Below are 22195 nucleotides of genomic sequence, written 5' to 3' on the forward strand. Positions count from 1 at the left end.
AGCATTTTGACTATGTTAAAGATGCTATATACATGGAAATTGTTATCGTTTCATGTTATTGGAATACTGGCCAAGACTGAGACCGTTATATGTTGGCCTGTGCTGTGAGGTAACACTTTATGGGATTGACAATAATTTATTAAAATGAATGAAGGGCTGGTCAGCGGGGCAGAGACCAGTATTCCAGCTGATTGCTTTTCTTTCATGTTGACTTTTGACGACCTTGAGCAGGATCAACTTCCAGAAACAGAAATCAATGCTGGGAAGGCTGTTGGCATGCTAATCGCCTGCATGGAACCTCAGAACAACAGTCTGCATGTGCAGCTCAGAGAGAGTTTTGGCATAGACCAAGAGTAACACATATCCCAGCTTGGAATGATATGAAGTTAATCAGGGATGTTAGCTATGAGGCAAACACCAAGAGTAACACATATCCCAGCTTGTAATGATATGAAGTTAATCAGGGATGTTAGCTATGAGGCAAACACAACAAAGCTACAAAAACTATGAACTGAGTGGGCAGTAAAGTGATTAACGTGTGATAAAGTGGAGAAATATGACTTTGGTAACAATAATAGAAATGTGAGATAATTTTTTAAAATGTATGAAACCTGTAAATGCTAATGTTTAGGCCAGCTTAAGTATGCTTGTACAACAAATGCAGGAAGTTTTCAATGCAGATGTAACTAGCAGGAAGACAAATGGCATGTTGACTTGTACTGGGACAGGACTGGGGTACAGAGCAAGGAATTCATGTTGCAGTTTACAATTGTTTGCAGTTTTACAGTGAAACCACACCTGGAGTACTGTGCACAATTTTGATTTCCACATTTAAAGAAGGCAATGCTTGTGTTGGAGGCAGTAGAGTGAAAGTTTTGCTTCCTCAGAGAGTGTTATCCTTTGATCAGACACTAAGTAAAAAGTGTCTGTTTTCATTGTGGTTTAAAAGAATAAATGTGATCCCGTTCAAATGTAAAGATTCTGTTGGGCATGACAGGGTCGATATTGAGGTTATTTTTTGTGTGGTAGAACATTCAATGAGTTGTTACACACTATTGAAGATTCCACCAAAGATGTGTCAAGCATCCATGCTAAATCTGACCACAAAAAATGATGCATTTCATATTTACAAGGCATAGGATCGCTTCAAAAAGCATTATTCAAGTACATTCAAGCTTTAAAAGATTTAATTGTCTTCTATAGGTCTTCATAGGATTGAAGAGGTTGATCTGGAATCGACATGAATGACTACAGAACTACAGAATGTCTACAGATCGTTATTGTTTTTTGGGGGACCCCTGCGTTTAAACCATCTTTGGTCTTGCTCTGAAATTATTTAAATGGTACTTCAAAAATTATGAACTGAATTTCGATTGGGCTTTAGTTGGGCTGGTTGGCTGCAAGAGATCCCCTCCCGCCCATCCCCCCCACCCAATGGGAGATGGCTCACAATGCAGACTTGTGTAAAGCTCTTTGACAGGCCATTATTTTATTATTTGTACTGACCTCCTTAGGTCCTTTGAATAGAATTAGAATAGAATCCCTACAGTGTGAAAACAGGCCATTTGGCACAACAAGTCCACACTGACCCTCTGAAGAGTATCCCACCCAGACCCAGTCCCCTACCCTAATAGTCTATATTTACCCCTGACTAATGCACCTAACGTACACATCTCTGAACATTATGGACAATTCAGCATGGCCAATTCGCCTAACCTGTCCATCTTTGGACTGTGGGAGGAAGCTGGACCACCTGGAGGAAACGTACATAGACATGGTGAGAATGTGCAAACTCCACACAGACAGTGGAGGCTGGAATTGAAGCCAGGTCCCTGGCGCAGTGACGTAGCAGTGCTAACCACTGAGACATCGTGCTGCCTCTTTGCTCTGAGGAAGGTGTCCATAGAAGATCTGCTTGAGGTTATATAGTTACCCACGTATGAGACATGGCCTACCCATCTAACTTGAATTTTCTTGAAGGTCTCCATGCTCTTGGACCCTGCATAGAGTCATAGAGTCACAGAGATGTACAGCATGGAAACAGACCCTTCGGTCCAACCCGTCCATGCCGACCAGATATCCCAACTCAATCTAGTCCCACCTGCCAGCACCCAGATCCTATTCCTCCAAACCCTTCCTATTCATATACCCATCCAAATGCCTCTTAAATGTTGCAATTCTACCAGCCTCCACCACATCCTCTAGCAGCTCATTCCATACACGTACCACCCTCTACGTGAAAAAGTTGCCACTTAGGTCTCTTTTAGATTTTTCCTCTCTCACCCTAAACCTATGCCCTCTTGTTCTGAGTTCCCTGACCCGAGGAAAAGACTTTGTCTATTTATCCTATCCATGCCCCTCATAATTTTGTAACCCTCCATAAGATCACCCCTCAGCCTCCAATGCTCCATGGAAAACAGCCCCAGCCTGTTCAGCCTCTCCCTGTAGCTCAGATCCTCCGACCCTGGCAACATCCTTGTAAATCTTTTCTGAACCCTTTGAAGTTTCACATCTTTCCGATAGGGAGGGGACCAGAATTGCATGCAATATTCCAACAGTGGCCTAACCAATGTCCTGTACAGCTGCAACATGACCTCCCAACTCCTGTACTCAATACTCTGACCAATAAAGGAAAGCCTACCAAACGCCTTCTTCACTATCCTATCCACCTGCGACTCCACTTTCAAGGAGCTACGAATCTGCACTCCAAGGACTCTTTATTCAGTAACATTCCCTAGAATCTTAGCATTAAGTGTAAAAGTCCTGCTAAGATTTGCTTTCCTAAAATGCAGCACCTCGCATTTATCTGAATTAAACTTCATTTACCACTTCTCAGCCCATTGGCCCATCTGGTCCAGATCCTGTTGTAATCTGAGGTAACCCTCTTCGCTGTCCACTACACCTCCAATTTTGGTGTCATCTGCAAATTTACTAACTGTACCTCTTATGCTCACATCCGAATCATTTATGTAAATGACAAAAAGTAGAGGACCCAGCACCGATCCTTGTGGCATTTCACTGGTGAAGGACTTTATTGCTTCTGCCACTGAATCTCAGCAGATGTAATATTTTTGGAAGTAATTGTTAATGCCATTAGTCTCTTTGACTGTAAGTTGTATATCTTGCAAACTAACTGATAAATTTCAACAAAATTGGTGCATTGATTAGGTTGGCACAGGGAGAATTAATTCATTTTTGATGAAGTTACAGATTTAGATTTGGATCTTGGAATTTTTAAGGATCTGTTAACAGTAAGAGGTTGGGGTGAGTGTACAGAATTGACGTGGTTTAAAATGTTGTGGATTGTTATTTAAAAAGTTGATTATTTTAGCATTTCATACGCAGTATCAACTGCTATGGTGGAATTTATCAGAATTGTCAAGTTGAGCAGAGTTTTCCGTGCAGTTTGGTGGAAGTGAATTCACATGATCTTTCTGATTTTACTCTGCCCTCACTCCAAACTGTAAACTTGTACCAAAATCATAGAGACAGTAGCTGGAGAACTTTTGATTACAGGTGCATATTTGATGTATGCATACTATCCCTTGTGTGAACTAGTTACTTATTCTGCTTCTTCCCTTGGACACTTACTCTTCTGTGTCTGCACCCTTACCTGGTCATCTGTGATAAAGTATTTGCCATCTTGCCCTGTTAGTTCCAATGCCCTGTTAGTCCTAATCTCTGGTTATAAGGATGGCCAGGAATAAAAAAAACCCTCCACTCATCTTAACTCATTCCTTCATATTATGTATTGTCTTCTCCTTCAAGGATAAGGATGAATGCTTTTAGCCATCACACAAAGGCAAACTCTACGCTGATTCTAATGGTAGTCCAATGGTTCATGATGAAGCCAGGTGAATGCTTCTCTCTCGTGGTCACTCATGAAGGTGAGGGTGAGAGGGTCAGTAACACCAGGGAAGTGCTTCTCACCATGATGCAGCTATATCTCTGACAAGGCAGGCTGCTACCTAATCTCTTCACCAAATATGCTCTTCCATGTTCCAACGGACATGCCCCAAAGACAAAAGTGGGGTGGAATACTCACATTGGGAGAATAATGTCACTAAAACGCTGCTGCACCGATCCCTGTTACTTCGGATATTTTTAAGATTGTTGACTTCCTTTCAGACTTGCTTGATCCAGCAGACTGATCTCATCCTTATTTCCAGAGTAAAAAGGACCTCCCACCTTGTCCTACAGCCTACAGACAAATCTGCTTGGAGACATCACCGACCCATGGGCTCATCAGGTGTCTTATTTCTGATTGTCTTTGCTGATTCACTTTCCTTTTGTAGAAGTCCATGGAGTTCCTACGATGCTGAGTGCTGTTGACATTTTGATACAGTGCCAGCATTTGGCACAGTGTCACCATATCCACTACCTCTCTGCTCACCCCAATTTCCTTAGTAGTTGGCTCTGATTCTTGTGACTATATTGTGATGATGAGTACTACATAAAGTACTCCAGTTGCAACCTAACCAGCATTTTATATGATTCCAGCACCTGGGGGGGCAGGTCAACAGAATTCAGTTTTGTTTCTAGAATTCTGCTGTTTGACACCTTACTTATATTTAATCTTGCCTGCACAGAACAAGTAACCATATTGCTTTTAGTTTACCTCTGTACCTATGTACAAATTAGAGTTAGTATTTCTCACATGTAGTGATACCCTTCTTGAAATGTAACTTTTCCTATGTGCATCATGCAGTTATATTACTTCACGTGTCAATTTAATTATATATGGAATTCATATTTTCCTTAATTCATATTTAGAGATACATATTAATTGATTTCATAAATTATACAATTATGAGAGATTGATTAGGTAACAGTTTTGGTTATTTCATTCTCCCATTGACATATCTGCACAATTGTGAATGTCTAAACCTATCTTGGCCTCTTACAATAATTCTGAATCTACATCAAATAATTATGGATTTCACAAGATTCCCTCAGTTAAGTATTCCTGGAGTTTTCTGAATTTAATGCATGTTTATTTGCTTTTTAGGTTCTCTTTGTATTCAGGATGGAACAGAATATAGTGATCAAAGTATTTGGAAAGTTGACCTCTGCACTCTGTGCATTTGTGAGAATGGAATCATCATTTGTGATAATATACAGTGTGATGAGGAATTGCCATGTGAAGATGCTGAAATTCCATTTGGAGAATGCTGTCCTATATGCCCAACCGTTCCTCCAACGCAAAACAATGTAAGAATCAGATGTTTTAGTTGTCATTTCAACTTGTCTGGAGTAAAATATTACTACAGTTTACTATAGGTTAGAATGAGTAAATATTTTTGTGGGTGGCACAGTGGTTCAGTGGTTAGCACTGCTGCCTCACAGTGCCAAGCGATTCCACCCTCAGATGGCTGTGTGGAATTTGCATGTTCTCCCCGTGTGCCTACGTGGGTTTCCTCTGGGTGCTCCAGTTTCCTTCCACAGTCCAAAGATGTGCAGGTTAGGTGGATTGACCATGTTAAATTGTCTGAAATGTCCAGACATGGCCACGGTAAAATGTGGAGGTCTGGGTCTAGGTGGGATGGACTTTGGAGGGTCAGTGTACTGAATAGCCTCTTTCTACACAGTAGAGATTCTATGGTACTGATATATTTTGTATTGTTTTACTGTTCAGCACACATTCCTTATCATTAATGTAAAGTGCATGATTTAAATTTTCAGGTTAAGCTAATTTATATTTCAGTTTGGAATTTTAAATTTTGAACTAGTTGCTTACGAGTTGTCTGTTTGTCTGTAGGAGTTTACTGATGTAAGAATTTCTATAGCAATGGTGGTTTATTTTAATGCACAGTGTAAGAGAGAGTTTTGGAGGCTAATGGGAATGTGTTTACACTGAGAAACTTTACAAGAAAACAAAGTAAACAGTGTAGTACATTAAGTTTTTGGATAGAATATTCTAGTTTTTTTTGTGGAAGCTTAGATGATACACAGATCTACAAGTTTCTTAATTGAAACTAGATTGCAAAGCAGTTGCTCCTGATAAAGTAAGAATGTAGTTTAATCCTGTTACTAGGTAACCTCAATGTAAGGAGTTTAGTTCATAACTTACTGGCTAGAAATGTTTGATTACAGTCCAGGAGGGGTGATTTAAAGGTGAAAAAGTTAAACTTAATATGACAATGAACTCAGAAAGAGAAGATCAGATTTTTATGGCGGGGATTGACACCATGGCTAAGTCAAACCTTATGGTGGATAGAAAAGGGCATTCTACCCAATGTATAAATACTGCAATAGGATATTGTTGGTATTACTGGTGTAGTATTTTTACTATGCATTTTGAAATCTTTGTATGTGTGTGATATGAAAACTGTTTGGTTTATTCTATTTTATCTTCAATTCTTCTGCTTAATAAATTCCTGTTTCATTGTTAAACCCAAGTCAGCAGCGTTGCATGTTTGTGCCTTAATTAATTACCACCTTACCAAAACCAAAAGAAAAACAATAACATATCATCTATCAAGCCAGATTAGAATCTGACTTGTCCTGTTATAACAGCAGCTGAAATCGCACCAGCCACCAAATAACTTCCTAAGCTTCCAAGAGGGCAAGCAAGAAGTGTCTGCTTATTTCAAGATTCCCAGCGTATTCATTACGGCCACACAATTGGTGGATGTGCTCATATCTGAAAGCATGTTGTGCCTATTTGAAGTTTCCCCTGGAAAATTAATTTGCCAGCAGTATCATTCATTCATAAGGAACAGACAAGTTGGTTTCGCTTGGTCTGTGTAAATTTACTGCGTCGATGTAACTCAAGAATCTGACCCAATATTCAGGATGCTTTTATTTCAGATGCAAGAATCAATGCCTGCACCAAAGACCTACATCTACTCTCCATTCACCCAACCTGATCTTTGAGAAACACGTACTGTTAAAAGGATGAATTTATTTACTGTAATATTTATATTTTAATTTGTACTGTTCTGATCCCTGAAGAGATTGACAAATCTATCTTAGAATGTGTCATGGAACAATAATATTTTTGTTTAGAGTAGACAAGTGTTTAGTGCCACATACTTAGTAAATGAAAATGGTCACAAGATTCCACAAACAGAATAAATGAAATAACTTCATGAAGTTAGAAAAGTAAGTAAATCTGCCATATGTATAGCAATTTCCTAATTTCCAGAATCAAAGCGTGGTAACTATGGATTTACAAACAAACTGTGATTGAGCTGACTACAGAGCATATCAAATGGCAGATCCAGTCAAGACAAATGCTATAGTTTTCTCAGCAATCCATTGCTAGAGTTTTTTTTCTTTCTCTGTCTTCTGCTGTGAATACAGGTATAATAATGCCATTGCTTATTTCCTATTATCAAATCCCCAGTCATATTCCGTAATGGACCAATTTCCACTGCTTCTATTCTTATTTGTTTATTTCTTGCGAGTTTTCTATGACTTTCTCACTTCTTCCTCTTCAATTATTTTTGTCATCCTCTTCTGGTTTCTAAAACTTTGCCAATCTTCCAGCATCCTGCTAATCTTTGAAATGTTTTTCTTTTTGTTTATTCTATCCTTAACTTCCTGAGTTGGAATACCAATGGTGCATCTTTCTCATCATCTTTCACAGTAGAATACTTTTTTGTTCAGTTATCAAATATCTCCTCAAACATCTGATGCTCTTGTCAATGGTCTTATCTTTTCACCTATTACCTAAGTGCACTCCAGCCAACTCACTCTTCATACCCATGTAATTATTTTTATTGAAATTCAAGACTTGAGTTTCAAACCCAAATTTTTCCCCTCGAACTGAATGTGCAATGTTTTCCTGTTATGATCTGTATTATTGTGAGGTCCTCTGCAATGAGGTTATTGATTGTTCCTATATCACTAAATATTACTAGATGTTAAGCAGTCTGTTTGAAGATTGCTTCTAGTTTAGATTAGTTTCCCTACAGTGTGGAAACAGGCCCTCGGGCCCAACAAGTCCACACTGATGCTCTGAAGGACAACCCACCCAGACCAATTCCCCTACATTTACCCCTGACTAATGCGTCTAACACTATGTGCAATTTAGCTCGGCCAATTCACCTAACTTGCACATCTTTGGACTGTGGGAGGAAACCGGAGCACCTGGAGGAAACCCACGCAGACACGGGGAGAACGTGCAAACTCCACACAGACAGTTGCCCCAGGTGGGAATTGAACCCAGGTCCCTGGCGTTGTGAGGCAGCAGTGCTAACCACTGAGCCACCGTGCCACCCCTTGGATTATTCCAAGGAACTTGCCCAAAATTCTTTTTGAGTTCATCCTCTCTGCCACTAGTGCCCATTTGATTCATCCAATTTCCATCAATATTAATTTTTGCCATGATTACTGCAGTATCTGTCTTATAAACCCTCAATTTTGTTGATTGTAAAATGTATGCTCTCATTACAGAATGACATTGAACCTACCAAGAAACCAGTAAGTATTAATTTCTTGCTAGTTTTCTGTGACATTCTCATTTCTCCCTCTTCTTTTTAATTCATCATCCTTTTCTAGTTTCTAAAACTTTCCAGATTTTCCAGCCTACAGCTAATCTTTGGAATATCCTTTTCTTTCTTTTTTTTTAACATGTTGATTGTAAAATGTATCTTTACATTAGATCTTGATTCTTGCTAATTTATACAGATGGACATATAAAGAATCAGATATTGTCATTCCCTTAATGTCTACTTCCCATTGTGTAACAGCAAGTCTCAAAGTTTATTTTCATGTATGTGACTTTGTCGAAATAAATTATTGCAGACTGAATGTGTGTACCCCTTCACTACCTATGATCAGTATGTTTTGTGAGGAAATAGGCATATTTGTTTTTTCCAACCATTGCAGTGAGTATCCCATTTAATAATTTAGCAACAAGCTTTTGGGTTACAGGGAATGGACAGGAAAGTGGAGTTGAGGCCATGATCATATTTAATGATAGAGCAGGCTCAAGGGGCTGAAATGTCAATTCCTGACCCTAGTTCTTTTGTTCTTATGATGTTAGAACTTAAAAGTAGTTTATTTGTTCTCACACAGTTGGTGAGATGGTGGCATAATGGTGTCACTGCACTAGCCACCCAGAGGCTCTGGCAAATGCCCTGAGACAAGGATAACGAAATAACTGCACAGAGGCCAGATTCCGTCATCAAGTCACCCTTTATTTACAAGTGGATAGTACACTGGCTGTGGCCAGCCAGCTCAGAGTCAATCCTCAAGTAGAACACAGAACATAGAACATAACATCGCAGTATAGGCCCTTCAGTCTTGATGTTGCACCGACCTGTGAAATCAATCTGAAGCCCATCTAATCTACACTATTCCATTCTCCTCCATATGCCTATCCAATGACCATTTAAATGCCCTTAAAGCTGACGCAAAGACCACTCCCTTCGTGACTCCCTCGTCAGGTCCACACCCCCCACCAACCCAACCTCCACTCCCGGCACCTTCCCCTGCAACCGCAGGAAATGTAAAACTTGCGCCCACACCTCCTCCCTCACGTCCCTCCAAGGCCCCAAGGGATCCTTCCATATCCGCCACAAGTTCACCTGCATCTCCACACACATCATCTATTGATCCGCTGCACCCGATGTGGCCTCCTCTATATTGGGGAGATGGGCCGCTTACTTGCAGAACGCGTCAGAGAACACCTCTGGGACGCCCAGACCAACCAACCCAACCACCCCGTGGCTCAACCCTTTAACTCTCCCTCCCACTCCACCGAGGACATGCAGGTCCTTGGACTCCTCCATCGGCAGAACATAACAACACGACGGCTGGAGGAGGAGCGCCTCATCTTCCGCCTGGGAACCCTCCAACCACAAGGAATGAACTCGGATTTCTCCAGTTTCCTCATTTCCCCTCCCCCCACCTTGTCTCAGTCGGTTCCCTCAACTCAGCACCGCCCTCCTAACCTGCAATCTTCTTCCTGACCTCTCCGCCCCCACCCCATTCCGGCCTATCACCCTCACCTTGACCTCCTTCCACCTATCACATCCCCATCGCCCCTCCCCAAGTCCCTCCTCCCTACCTTTTATCTTAGCCTGCCTGGCACACTCTCCTCATTTCTGATGAAGGGCTCTGGCCCGAAATGTCGAATTTCCTGTTCCTTGGATGCTGCCTACCCTGCTGTGCTTTAACCAGTAACACATTTTCAACTGTGATCTCCAGCATCTGCAGACCTCACTTTTTACTTAAAGCTGACGAGTCTACTACTGTTGTAGGCAGTGTGTTCCATATCCCTACTACACTCTGAGTGAAGAAATTAACTCTGACATCTGTCCTATATCTATCACCCCATAATTTAAAGCTATGTCCCCTCATGCTAGCCATCACCATCTGAGGCAAAAGGCTCTCACTGTCCAACGTATCTAATCCTCTGATTGATTTATATGTTGTAATTAAGTCACTTTCAACCTTCTTCTCTCCAATGAAAACAGCCTCAAGTCCCTCAGGTTTTCCTTGTAAGACCTTCTCGACATACCAGGCAACATCCTAGTAAATCTCCTCTGAACCCTTTCCAAAGTTTTTACATCCTTTCTATAATGCGGTGACCAGAAATGTATACAATACTCCAAGTGCGGCCGCACCAGAGTTTTGTACAGCTCTAGCATGACCTCATGGTTCCAAAATTCAATCCCTCTACCAATAAAAGATAACATACCGTATGCCTTCTTAATAACCCTATCTATCTGTGTTGCAACTTTCAAGGATCTATATACCTGGACACCAAGATCTCTCTGCTCATTTACACTCCCAAGAATCTTACTATTCGCCCAGTACTCTGCATTCCTGTTACTCCTTCCAAAGTGAATCACCTCAGACTTTTCCACATTAAACTCCATTTGCCACCTCTCAGCCCAGCTCTGCTGCTTATCTATGTCCCTGAGTAACCTATAACATCCTTCATCACTATCCATAATTCTGCCGACCTTAGTGCCATCCGCAAGTTTACTTACCCATACTTCTATGCCCTCTTTCAGGTAAAAATGACAATCAACAGTGGATACTAGTAACTGAACTCCAGGATGAATATTACCCATCAACCACCACCCTCTGTCTTTTTTCAGCTTGCCAATTTCTGATCCAAACCGCTAAATCACCCTCAATCCCATGCCTCTGTATTTTGTGCAATAGCCTACTGTGGAGACCCTTACTATATACCTTGCAGAAATCCAATTATACCACATAAACCCTCAATTTTGTTGATTGTAAAATGTATGCTCTCATTACAGAATGACATTGAACCTACCAAGAAACCAGTAAGTATTAATTTCTTGCTAGTTTTCTGTGACATTCTCATTTCTTCCTCTTCTTTTTAATTCATCATCCTTTTCTGGTTTCTAAAACTTTCCAGATTTTCCAGCCTACAGCTAATCTTCGGAATATCCTTTTCTTTCTTTTTTTTTAACATGTTGATTGTAAAATGTATCCTTCTCTTATTACAAATGTCCATGTGCTGAATGGAGACCCAGTAAGCATTATTTTTTGTTGCTTCTAAATAACTGAACAGCTTTTGATTTACATTAGATTTTGATTCTTGCTAATTTATACAGATAGACATATGAAGAATCAGATATTGTCATTCCCTTAATGTCTACTTCTCATTGTGTAACAGCAAGTCTCAAAGTTTATTTTCATGTATGTGACTTTGTCGAAATAAATTATTGCAGACTGAATGTGTGTACCCCTTCACTACCTATGATCAGTATGTTTTGTGAGGAAATAGGCATATTTGTTTTTTCCAACCATTGCAGTGAGTATCCCATTTAATAATTTAGCAACAAGCTTTTGGGTTACAGGGAATGGACAGGAAAGTGGAGTTGAGGCCATGATCATATTTAATGATAGAGCAGGCTCAAGGGGCTGAAATGTCAATTCCTGACCCTAGTTCTTTTGTTCTTATGATCATCCACTTTCTCAAAGAACTCAATAAGGTTTCAGAGGCAAGACCTACCCTTCACAAAACCATTTTGACTATCCCGAATCAACTTATTCCTTTCTAGATGATTATAAATCTTATCTGTTATAACCCTTTCCAACACTTCACACATTACTGATGTAAGGCCCACCGGTCTATAATTTCCAGGATTGTCTCTACTCCCCTTCTTGAACAAGGGAACGTCATTTGCTAACCTCCAGTTTTCTGGCACTATACCTGTAGGTAATGATGACATAAAGATCAAAGCCAATGTTTGGCAATCTCCTCCCTGACTTCCCAGAGAATCACAGGATAAGTCCCATCCAGCCCAGGGGACTTATCTATTTTTACATTACTGAAGAGGTTCTAATCTCCTAGCTGTATTGGTCAGCAAAAGCTTGTCTGATTGGCCCCGGTTAACAATCCCAATCAGGAACCTGGTGGTCAATGAGGTCAACCTGGTCCCAATCACTACAGATTCAAATCTACTATGGCAGCTGGGAAAATTTTAATTCAAAATTTTAAAATCTAGGAAACAAAGAAAATCTCAGTAATGGTAATCATGCAACCATCATTGATATCGTAGGTCGCCATAAAAACCTAACTAGTTCACTCATCTCTTTTTGCGAAGGCATCTTGCTGTCCTACATGATTCCAGATTTACAGAAACACTTTTAACTACCATCTGAAATAACCAAATAAGCCATTTTACTTTAAAGGAAATTAAGGAGGTGCTCATATCCCAATTTTTGGAGAAAAAAAAACACCTCAAATTTGTGCAGATACGAATACTTTTGCAGCTTACATTTAACTCAGACTCCGATTCATAATCTGTGTCTTCCAAGTGATTTCCAAGTCTATGATTCCTTGAATATGTTCAGTCCTTTAAAGATAAAATACGATTATTGTGAAGTGAAGGGTTGTAAGGTTTCTTGCTGTCAAACAGCTAGGATGTTGATTTGCATATGAACCTTAAACTGGTTATGAACTTTGGCTGCCTGACACCTTATAGCTTGTACCCATGTCTGGTTCACAAACTGGTTAATCTGAAAAAATGGCTGTCTCCAAGCTGCTTTTCACAAATTCAAAGTCTAATTTTCTAGATAGGTTTGTGTATACCATACTGATTTCACATCAAATAGGGATGGGTGAGTCCAGAACCAAAGTTTAGGGTGAGAAGGGAAAAATTTAAAAGGGACCTAAGGGGCAATGTTTTCATGCAGAGGGTGGTGCGTGTGTAGAATGAGCTGCTGAGGAAGTAGTGGAGTCTGGGACAACGGCAATATTTAAATGGCATCTGGATGGGTACATGAATAGAAGGGTTTAGAGGGATATGTGCCAAGTGGTAGCAAATAAGACTAGATTACGTTAGGATATCAAATGTTGTAGATCAAATGTAGTTTGGATGGGAACACAATAACAATAAAAAGGGAAGGTTTGTTTTCTTATTTATTCATGGTATGTGGACTGGTTCAGTACATATTGCCCATCCATAGATGCCTTTGAGAAGGGGGTGGGTGATTTGCCTTCTTGAATGGCTGCAGTTGATTTAATATAGATACACCTACAATGCTCTAATGGATGAAGTTCCATGATTTTCACCCAGCGACGTATATGGAACAGTGATACATGTCCAAGTTATGATGTTGAGTGTCTTAGAAGGGCTCTTGCAGGTGGCAAATTTACCTGCTGTCCTTGTCCTTCTAGATGGTTGCCATCATGGTTTGGAAGGCGCTGTCTAATAATCCTACGTGGATCTCTGTAATGTATCTTGTAGTGGTATGTGCTGCTGCTATTGTACATCGGTGGAAGAGGGAGTGGATATTTGGGATGTGGTCCCAATTAAGTAGGCTATTTTGTCTTGGATGGTGTTACATTTCTTGAGTGTTGTTGGAGCTGCAATCATTCATGCAAGTGGGGAGTATTCCATCAAACTCCTAATTTGTGCTTTGGAGAAGTTTAGGGGAATCAGGAAGTGAGTTGCTCACCTCAGGAAGCCTAGATTCCGACCTGTTCTTGTGGCCGAAGTATTTGCATGGCTTGTCCAGTTCAGGTCATTGTAACTCCCAGAATGTTGATAGTTTCGGATTCAGTAACATCATTGAATGTCAAGGTGAGAAGGTAAGATTCTCACTTGTTGGAGATAGCCATTGCCTGCCAATTATATAGCATGGATGTTACTTATCAGTCAAGAGTACATATTGTGAAGTCTTGCTGCTTTTAGCCACAGACTGCTTTAGTATCTAAGGAGTCATGAATGGTGCTAAATATTGTGCAACCTACAAGGAACATCCCCACTTCTGACCTTATGATCGAGAGGAGGTCATTAATAAAGTAGGTGAAAATGGTTGGACTGAGGACACTACCACAAGAGCTCCTCTTGGAGCTGAAATGACTGACCTCAAATAACCATAGCTATCTTCCTTTGTGCTAGATATAAATCCAACCTGCAGAGATTCACCCTGATTTCCATTGACTCCAGTTTTACTCAAGCTTCTTTAGGCCACACTCATTCAAATGCAGCCTTTGATCGCAAGGGAAATCACTCTCACTTCCTCTCAAAAAGAATTCATGCCTTTTGACCATATTTCAACCATGGTTGTACTGAGCTTAGGAGCTGAGTGGTCTTGTCATAATCCATATTGATTATCAGTGAGCAGGTTATTGCTAAGCCAATCCTGCTTATTAGCATTGTTGATGACACCTTCCATCACTTTACTGATGATAGAGTGTAGACTGATGGGGCAGTACTTGGTTGGATTGAAGTTGCTCAGCTTTTTGTATACAAGAATAACTGGCAATTTTCCAAATTGTTGGACTGATGCCAGTGTTGTAGCTGAACTGGAATAACTCAGCTAAAGGCATAGGAAGTTCTGGATCCCATCTCCTCAATACAATTGCCAGAATATTGCTAGGGCCTATAGTTTTGCCATTACCAATGCCTTCAGCCATTTCTTAATATCATGTGAAGTGCATTTAGATAGTTGAAGACTATCCGTGATGCTGAGAACCTTCGATGGAGGCAGGAAGAGATCAGGGTGGAAATGCCAGACAATTGTTGCAAATACTTCAGCATTATCGTGTGCACCGATAGGCTGGGCTCATTGAGGATGGGGGATATTTGCAGAGCCTTCTGTAATTTGCGAAGAAAAATACACGCATCTGAGCATTATAGATTGAATTCCATTTCTCTGTCTTTGACAATAAATGTTTTTATTTTGTTTGTGTGGTAGAATCCACCTAAAAGAAATGGCAATGCTGGACCTCCTGGACCACCAGGACCTCCTGGACCACCTGGACCTCCTGGAAATGGGGTTAGTTAACCATAATTTAGCATGCAGTTCAAGCCTGGAAGTAGGCTATGTTAATAAAAGTTATGAATATCATTGACCTAATAATGTACGATAAACTTCATCTTCTATTTAAGTTCTGACTAACTACACTTATAGACATGTTGCAGTACTAGTCTACTAAAAGCAATACATTCTGTGCTGTCACCTGTGCAAACATCTTTCACAATGGAAAATGAATGGGTAGATAACCTATATCATGTATAGACAACAACTATGTGTAGCTTTGGAATTCATTGGAACTATTCTGAGATTATCACAGAATCATAGAATCCATACAGTGTGGAAACAGACCATTCAGCCCAACAAATCCACACTAATCCTCCCACTGAGACCCATTCCTCTACATTTATCCCTGACTAATGCATCTAACCTACATATCCCTGAACACTGTGGACAATTTAGCATGGCCAATTTACCTAACCTGGAAACTGGGGCACCCGGAGGAAACCGACACAGACAGGGGATGCGTTAATGTTTCAGAAAGGAAGATAAATGAGTAAATCCCTTCCCACAAAAAGAGCAGGTATACTGCCTCTCCCCTGTATGACTGCATCGATTAGCTTCTACCTGGAATGGTTATTTGAATCCTTTCCCAAAGTCTGCACATTTCCATGGTTTCTCTATGGTGCATTTGCCCTAATGTTACTCCATACTGGATGATCAACTGACTCCTCATCCTTACACAGGACAGGGATATAGCTCCCCTCCCCTCCCCCGCACACAGTGAATGGTGTGATGTTATTCAGGCTGTGGAACTGGTTCAAAAACTATCCACAATCAGTTCACTGGAAGTCAATGGGGTGGAATATGGACATTGATGTGAGACCTAATCATAATTTCAGTATTTTTAATTGTTTGCTTTCATCTTTGGGGAATGAATGATTACACAAGTGCAGATTATGTCAGACAGCTTTTAAATAATGCTTCTTAAAATGAACTCTGCTGATCAGCTGCAGACAGAGAAGTTGCCTAAATTGAAATGGCTAAGTGATGTACAAAAAAGAACATTCTGATTCCATAATGCTACTTAACTGATCCAAGTAATGTAGAAGTGTACAGATGTTCTCTTCCTTCATGGAGCAGAAACACGTCCGGATGATCATACCAAAAGATGTTCAGTGATCTTACCAGAAATGTCAAGGACTTCTTAAATAAAACTGTGCTCTTATTTTCTGCTCACAGTTGTATCACCTCCACTCTGAGGACTAACAATACCTCTTTCCACTTTCCTCTGAGCACCAATAATCATTGCATTACACCACTACATCTCATTTCCTAACTTTGCACACTCTGCTGTTTCTATTCTGGCCATTACTGCAACCTCTGCTTTATCTGGCACATTGTATTTGAGCTATTCAGTGCACCTTACAAGGAACTTGCACATATTTCCTGCTTGTTGGATACGTTGATAGAAAATGTTTGGTAGAAACCATGAGTGGAGGAGGCTGCTTCCACCTGAACGTTCTGTCCAGTCAAAAAATGAGCTGGTTGTCACAGCCAAAGGCAAAACTCATGACTATGGGGGCGATCTCACCAGTGTTGGAGGAGACGTTCTGCAGGGTTCCTCACACTCTTGTTTTCTGTGACAACATTCTTTTATCTTAGATCGAATATTCTCTCTTCTCACCTGCCATGAAAAACTAATACTTATCTCTCTCTTACGTTTTTAGCATCAGAAACATGTAGACTGCCTTCTGCCACATCAGAAGCTAATCTTTCTTAATGAATATTATTGCTCAATCTGATATAATCAAGCACCAACTCAGTGACTGGAACCATGTGCATTATATAGGGTAGCTAGATCCAAAATAACATGATGAATGATTTGATGTAATTATAGAAGCTGGTGTAGATGGGCCAAATGCCAGAGGTAACTGGTTACCAAGTGGTGAGGTTACATAAAAGTCTGCCACAGAGGACTCAGATGCAAATGTTGAAGACCGAGGCTGATGGACTGGTTGCAGGAAATGCCAATGAACATGGGCAAAGTGATTCATGGCTTAAAGAAGCCTAGTTCAAACTTATGTCATGCAATAGCAAAATCCAAGATGGAGAAGGTAATTAGCTCCATCAACATAAATTAGTTGCCCAAGCTCATGGAGACTCTTCTTGAAACTGTAGCAGATTTCACAGCTGCCAGGAAGTCTCAGATAGCTGTCAGAGTCAAAAAGTGTGGCACTGGAAAAGCACAGCAGGTTAGGCAGCATCTGAGGAGCAGGAGAGTCGACGTTTTAGGCATAAAGGCTTATGCCTGGCTTACTGTCCTTTTCCAGCACCACGCTTTTTGACTCTGACACTACAGCATCTGCAGTCCTCATTTTCTCTCAGATAGCTATCATCTTACTTCTTGGAGTCAGTGTTGCCAGGAAATTCCCAAGTATGGTGCCAAGCGCTATCTCCTCTCTGTGGCCATCAGCCCTGCAAAGGAGAGAGAGTTGCAATACATTTGGATGAAATCCCTGTTGTTTTGAGAAAAGTCTTTGTATGTAGAAAATAGGAGTAGGAATAGGCTATTCAGCCCATCAGTCCTGCTCTACCATTAAGCATGTTGCTGGCTGATCATCCATCTCAGCGCTGCCATATTTCCACTCTCTCCAAGCCCCTCAACTGCTGCAGCCATTAGACATATATAATATATCTCTATTTTTTTCTCTGTGGTCGGAACAGGCTCAACACCTATGAGTGAAGAAATTTCTCCTCATCTTATTTTGAAATTGCTTACTGCATATCCTGAGACTCTGATCCTTTGTTCTGAACCCATCAGTCAGGAAAAAACATCATTCCTGCATTCAATCTGACCAGACCTGTCAAAATTGTATCTGTTTCAGAGAGAGTCCTCTCATTCTTCTGAACCCCAGGGCATACAGGCCCATTAGGTCATGCACTAGCTGGCTTACCATAGTTATGTGGAGAAAGGGAGGACTGCAGATGCTGGAGATCAGAGCTGAAAATGTGTTGCTGGAAAAGTGCAGCAGGTCAGGCAGCATCCAAGGAACAGGAGATTCGACGTTTCGTCGAATCTACTGTTCCTTTGATGCTGCTTGACCTGCTGCGCTTTTCCAGCAACACATTTTCAGCTACCATAGTTATGTGTCCTCCACCACTGTGCTTACCTTAGTTTGTGGGGACCAATGAACACATTCCTCAGAAGTGCTGGGTTGAAATTTTTAGCATTGCAACAGGGCCAACTACAGTTGAAGATAAAAACAAGGATAAATTAATATTGCAGTCTGCAACTGCGAAGTCTTAAGTAACTCTGAATGAATGACTGTGTGCTTTCCACTTCCTGCTGCTATGGATGTGAAAGGAGATATGCAACAGAATTGAACCTTTTTCATTGTCACTTACAAAATAGCTGCAGAATTGAAAAGAAACCAAATCAATATAAAGTTTGAACCCTGCCATCAAAATCACAAGATGTGTTGCAGCCTAACTCTCACAGAGATGCTGAAAAGCCGGACTTTTAAAAAATTCATTCATGGGACATGGGCATTGCTGGCTGGCTAGAATTTATTGCCAGTCTCTAGTTGTCCTTAAATATGTGGTGGGGTGAGCTGATTTCTTCAACCACTGCAGCCCATATGCAGTAGATAACCCACAATGCCTTTAGGGAGGGAATTCCAAGATTTTGAACCCAACAACAGTGAAGGAACAGTGGCATATTTCCAAATACACACTTCCACTACAGAGAATTTAAAGTCTTTGAAGACATGCTTTGAACCCCACATTAATGTCACTTATGAGCAAAGTGTACAACATCAGAGCTTGTGACCTTTGACCAGTACATGACTGTACATCCAGCAAATATCTGTGGTTTTGGGCAATTGGTGAATGATCTCATCAGAGATGGCATTTTCTTAGGCACAAAGAATCTCGTCATGAGAACACATCTGCTGAGAGAAGTGAAATTTACTTTCACGGCAGTTATTAACAGAAGTTGTGAAGTCAATCATCAGTTGTGGACTATTGACAGTGGAGGCTTTGCATTATGCTGAGGACTTCTTGCTAAATGAGAACAATACGTTGGAATAAAGGAATAAATATTTGCAAAGGAATAAGGGAATAAGTGGAAAGTTTAAGGAGCAGGACGCAAAGAGATATCACACAGAAGAAAAATATGCATGTTAGGGATGGAACAAGTGCTGTAACAGCAAAAACTTTGCATGCAAATGTATAGCTAGAAAGAAACAAAGAAACTTATTGAAATAGCTGCTGGAGAGCTGTCAACTATTGATTCTCATGAATCACTATACATAAACCATAGGCTATCATCATCAAGTCTAATGCTCATAAATGTGACCATTAGAACATTGACTGCAGAATATAAAGACCGTATCTTTTTATTACTCTGTGTTTTTGATTGTGAACTGAAATGGGAAAAGGTTTGGTTGAAAAACCATGTATTGTTGAAAGATTGCTACACTTTTTAAAAACAAGCTACCTAACTCTCATTGATTATACAGTTGCTTGTTCAAACAGTAGTGGAAGTCAAGTTTGCAGATGAACTGGAGCCAAACAGTTTGGACAAATGGAGCTTTTGTTTTGCAACAAGGAGCTGATTGTTTTGTGCAATAGGGACCAGGCATTGATGATAAACATCGTTGCCTGACAAGAACTATGTGATTGCTGCCAGGTAGCTGAACAGCTTGAGGCAGTGGATGTTTGGGTCAAGCAATTGGACCATTGTAAAGTCAGGGGTTGTCTCTTTTCTCTGCAGCAAAAGAGAACACGTTAAGTCTGAAGATAACCAACTCATTTGCCTTTTCCAGTTGCAGCCAGACTTTTAATTGATAAGTCAAAGACCATTATAAGCGGGAACCACACTCCTTATGCTTCCTGTAAAAAAGTGAAAGTACCGAGAAAAGGAAGATCAAGAGTATGATCTGCTCAACACAAGGATCATCTCTGGAAACCCTGTTTCTCAGGGCCACTGAACTGCCTTCCATCCTTTCCCTCCATTCAACAGTCTTTGATGAGTATTCAGCTAAAATTGCTTGCTGCAAGACTTCAGCAGCCTGTTCCCGGCACCGCCAAAGATACTCCAAGACCACCTTCATTGCTGACTCCTCTTGCGTTGGGCCATGATGCCATCACTGCCATTGCTGAAGTTACTGCCTCGCTGATGTCCTCCTGCTGGCCAGGCAGGACCCACTCACATGCCAAGACACTGCCAATGCGGGGCTGAGAGACTGCCACAGACTGGGCACGGCTGAGAGGACGCCTCATTCGGTCTGCGCTCACACTGGGAGTGGAGGAAAGATGAAAGGAAACACCGAGAGAGAAAACAAGAGACAAAAAAAGAGAAATAAATGAGAAAGAAACAGATGGAGTGGATGAGCTGCAGCTGAAACGACATGCTCTACTCCATCTTAGAATATCCATTTCCTCTTGCAATAAAAGGTAACATTCCATTAGCTTTACCAATGACTTGCACAAAACTGCATACTAACCTCATTAGGACACACAGATCCCTTTGCATTTCACTGCATTACAATCTGTCATAAATTATATTTTAAAAAGACTTTGTTTGTAAAATGGTCAGTTCCACATTTCTCACTTCATACTCCATTTGCCAGAACCTTTTCCACTCACTTAGTCTATACATATGTATATCTTTGTAACCTCCTTATATCTTCTTCACAACTTACTTTCCTACCTAAATTTAGCAACCACATCTTTCATCATTTCATCCATGTCATTTATATAACTTGTAACAAGCGAAGGCTCTGGCACAGGTCCCTGTGACACATCACTCATTAGATGTTGCCAAACAGAAAATGACTCATTTCTGCCTACTCTCTGTTTCCAGTTAGCTAGGCAATATGATGGAATAATACTCATCCCAGCAGGACAAATGAAGCTGAGAGCCCAAGGGAAAGGAAAGAGCAGAGATCCAGAAATGCTAATCAAAATCCATTCATCTCAGCTGAAATGAGTCTAAAATTTGGACCAGTATCCAGCATAGCAGAAGAAATTTACAATGTTTCACATGCCACTAAGTCATTGACTGCTGGACAGATCCGAGAAGATGACGGGTGTTCTTTGTCTTCCAGATGAACAACATCTCAAAGCAGATGAAAGTGTGAGCCCAACTCAGCCTCTACTGAACAGAGTTGCAGCCACCCTCCAGTACAGTTGAAAAGACTAGATAGAGCAAACTGCATCCCCAATCCCACAGGAGGTTCTAAACAATAAAGGACTCATTATTTTAGGAGTTGTATGCTCAAGATAAACAAGTGAAAGCAAAAGAAGCAGACATGACAGAAAAGCAGAAGAAAAACTATGATAAGAAACAATGGAACAAGAGAAAAAACGATGTCCGAAGTCACATTAGAGAGTTCATTTGCTGACAGTGAAATGCCTTAACTTGGATTCTCGCAAGATAAGAGCTGTAGCAGAGATGTGAGGATCAACAAATATGAAAGTAGGCCAATAATTTGTTGGATTCCTGAACTATCGAGAAAACTTCTTACCTAATTCCTGAACTATCGAGAAAAATTCTTACCTAACGTGTGTTACAGATCAGACCAGACCCCCTCAAAACATTTCAAGAAAGTAACACAGACCCTACCTTTGATAGTTGTTTTAAGCAGGTATAATATGGATATTCCTGAAAGGGTGGAATTGGTCAAGCCACTTAGTTTTAAACAAAACAGAATTTATTTACAAGATTGCTGAATAAAACACAAACAAAAGAGAACAGAATACGGACTAACTTAACTTATCCAAAATCCCAACAGATCATCGCAATTTAATGATGCTGTTCCACATACTTTAATAATTTTGATGTTAAGTTTGACCCTTGATCTAAGTGTATCTCTGTGAGTACTCAGTATCTAGTGAAACATTTGAGTAACTCCTCTACAATCCTTTTAGCTATGACATTGCACAATGGGACGACCTCTGGAAATCTAGTGGACACATCCATTATTGC

The 22195-nt window shown here is 40.6% G+C and overlaps 1 protein-coding gene across 1 annotated transcript in view; it reads left to right on the plus strand.

The window, feature by feature from the left end:
• LOC132817149 (collagen alpha-1(I) chain-like) overlaps positions 1 to 22195 on the plus strand; it is a 189131-nt gene that overhangs the window by 39501 nt on the left and 127435 nt on the right. The window contains exons 2-5 of the mRNA XM_060827358.1: positions 5009 to 5211; positions 8401 to 8427; positions 11223 to 11249; positions 15142 to 15222. Coding sequence (XP_060683341.1) covers positions 5009 to 5211; positions 8401 to 8427; positions 11223 to 11249; positions 15142 to 15222 — 338 coding nt within the window. The remainder of the gene's footprint in view (positions 1 to 5008; positions 5212 to 8400; positions 8428 to 11222; positions 11250 to 15141; positions 15223 to 22195) is intronic.

The sequence above is a fragment of the Hemiscyllium ocellatum genome, chromosome 7 (assembly GCF_020745735.1).
Source record: "Hemiscyllium ocellatum isolate sHemOce1 chromosome 7, sHemOce1.pat.X.cur, whole genome shotgun sequence".
In the NCBI taxonomy this organism is placed as follows: Eukaryota; Metazoa; Chordata; class Chondrichthyes; order Orectolobiformes; family Hemiscylliidae; genus Hemiscyllium; species Hemiscyllium ocellatum.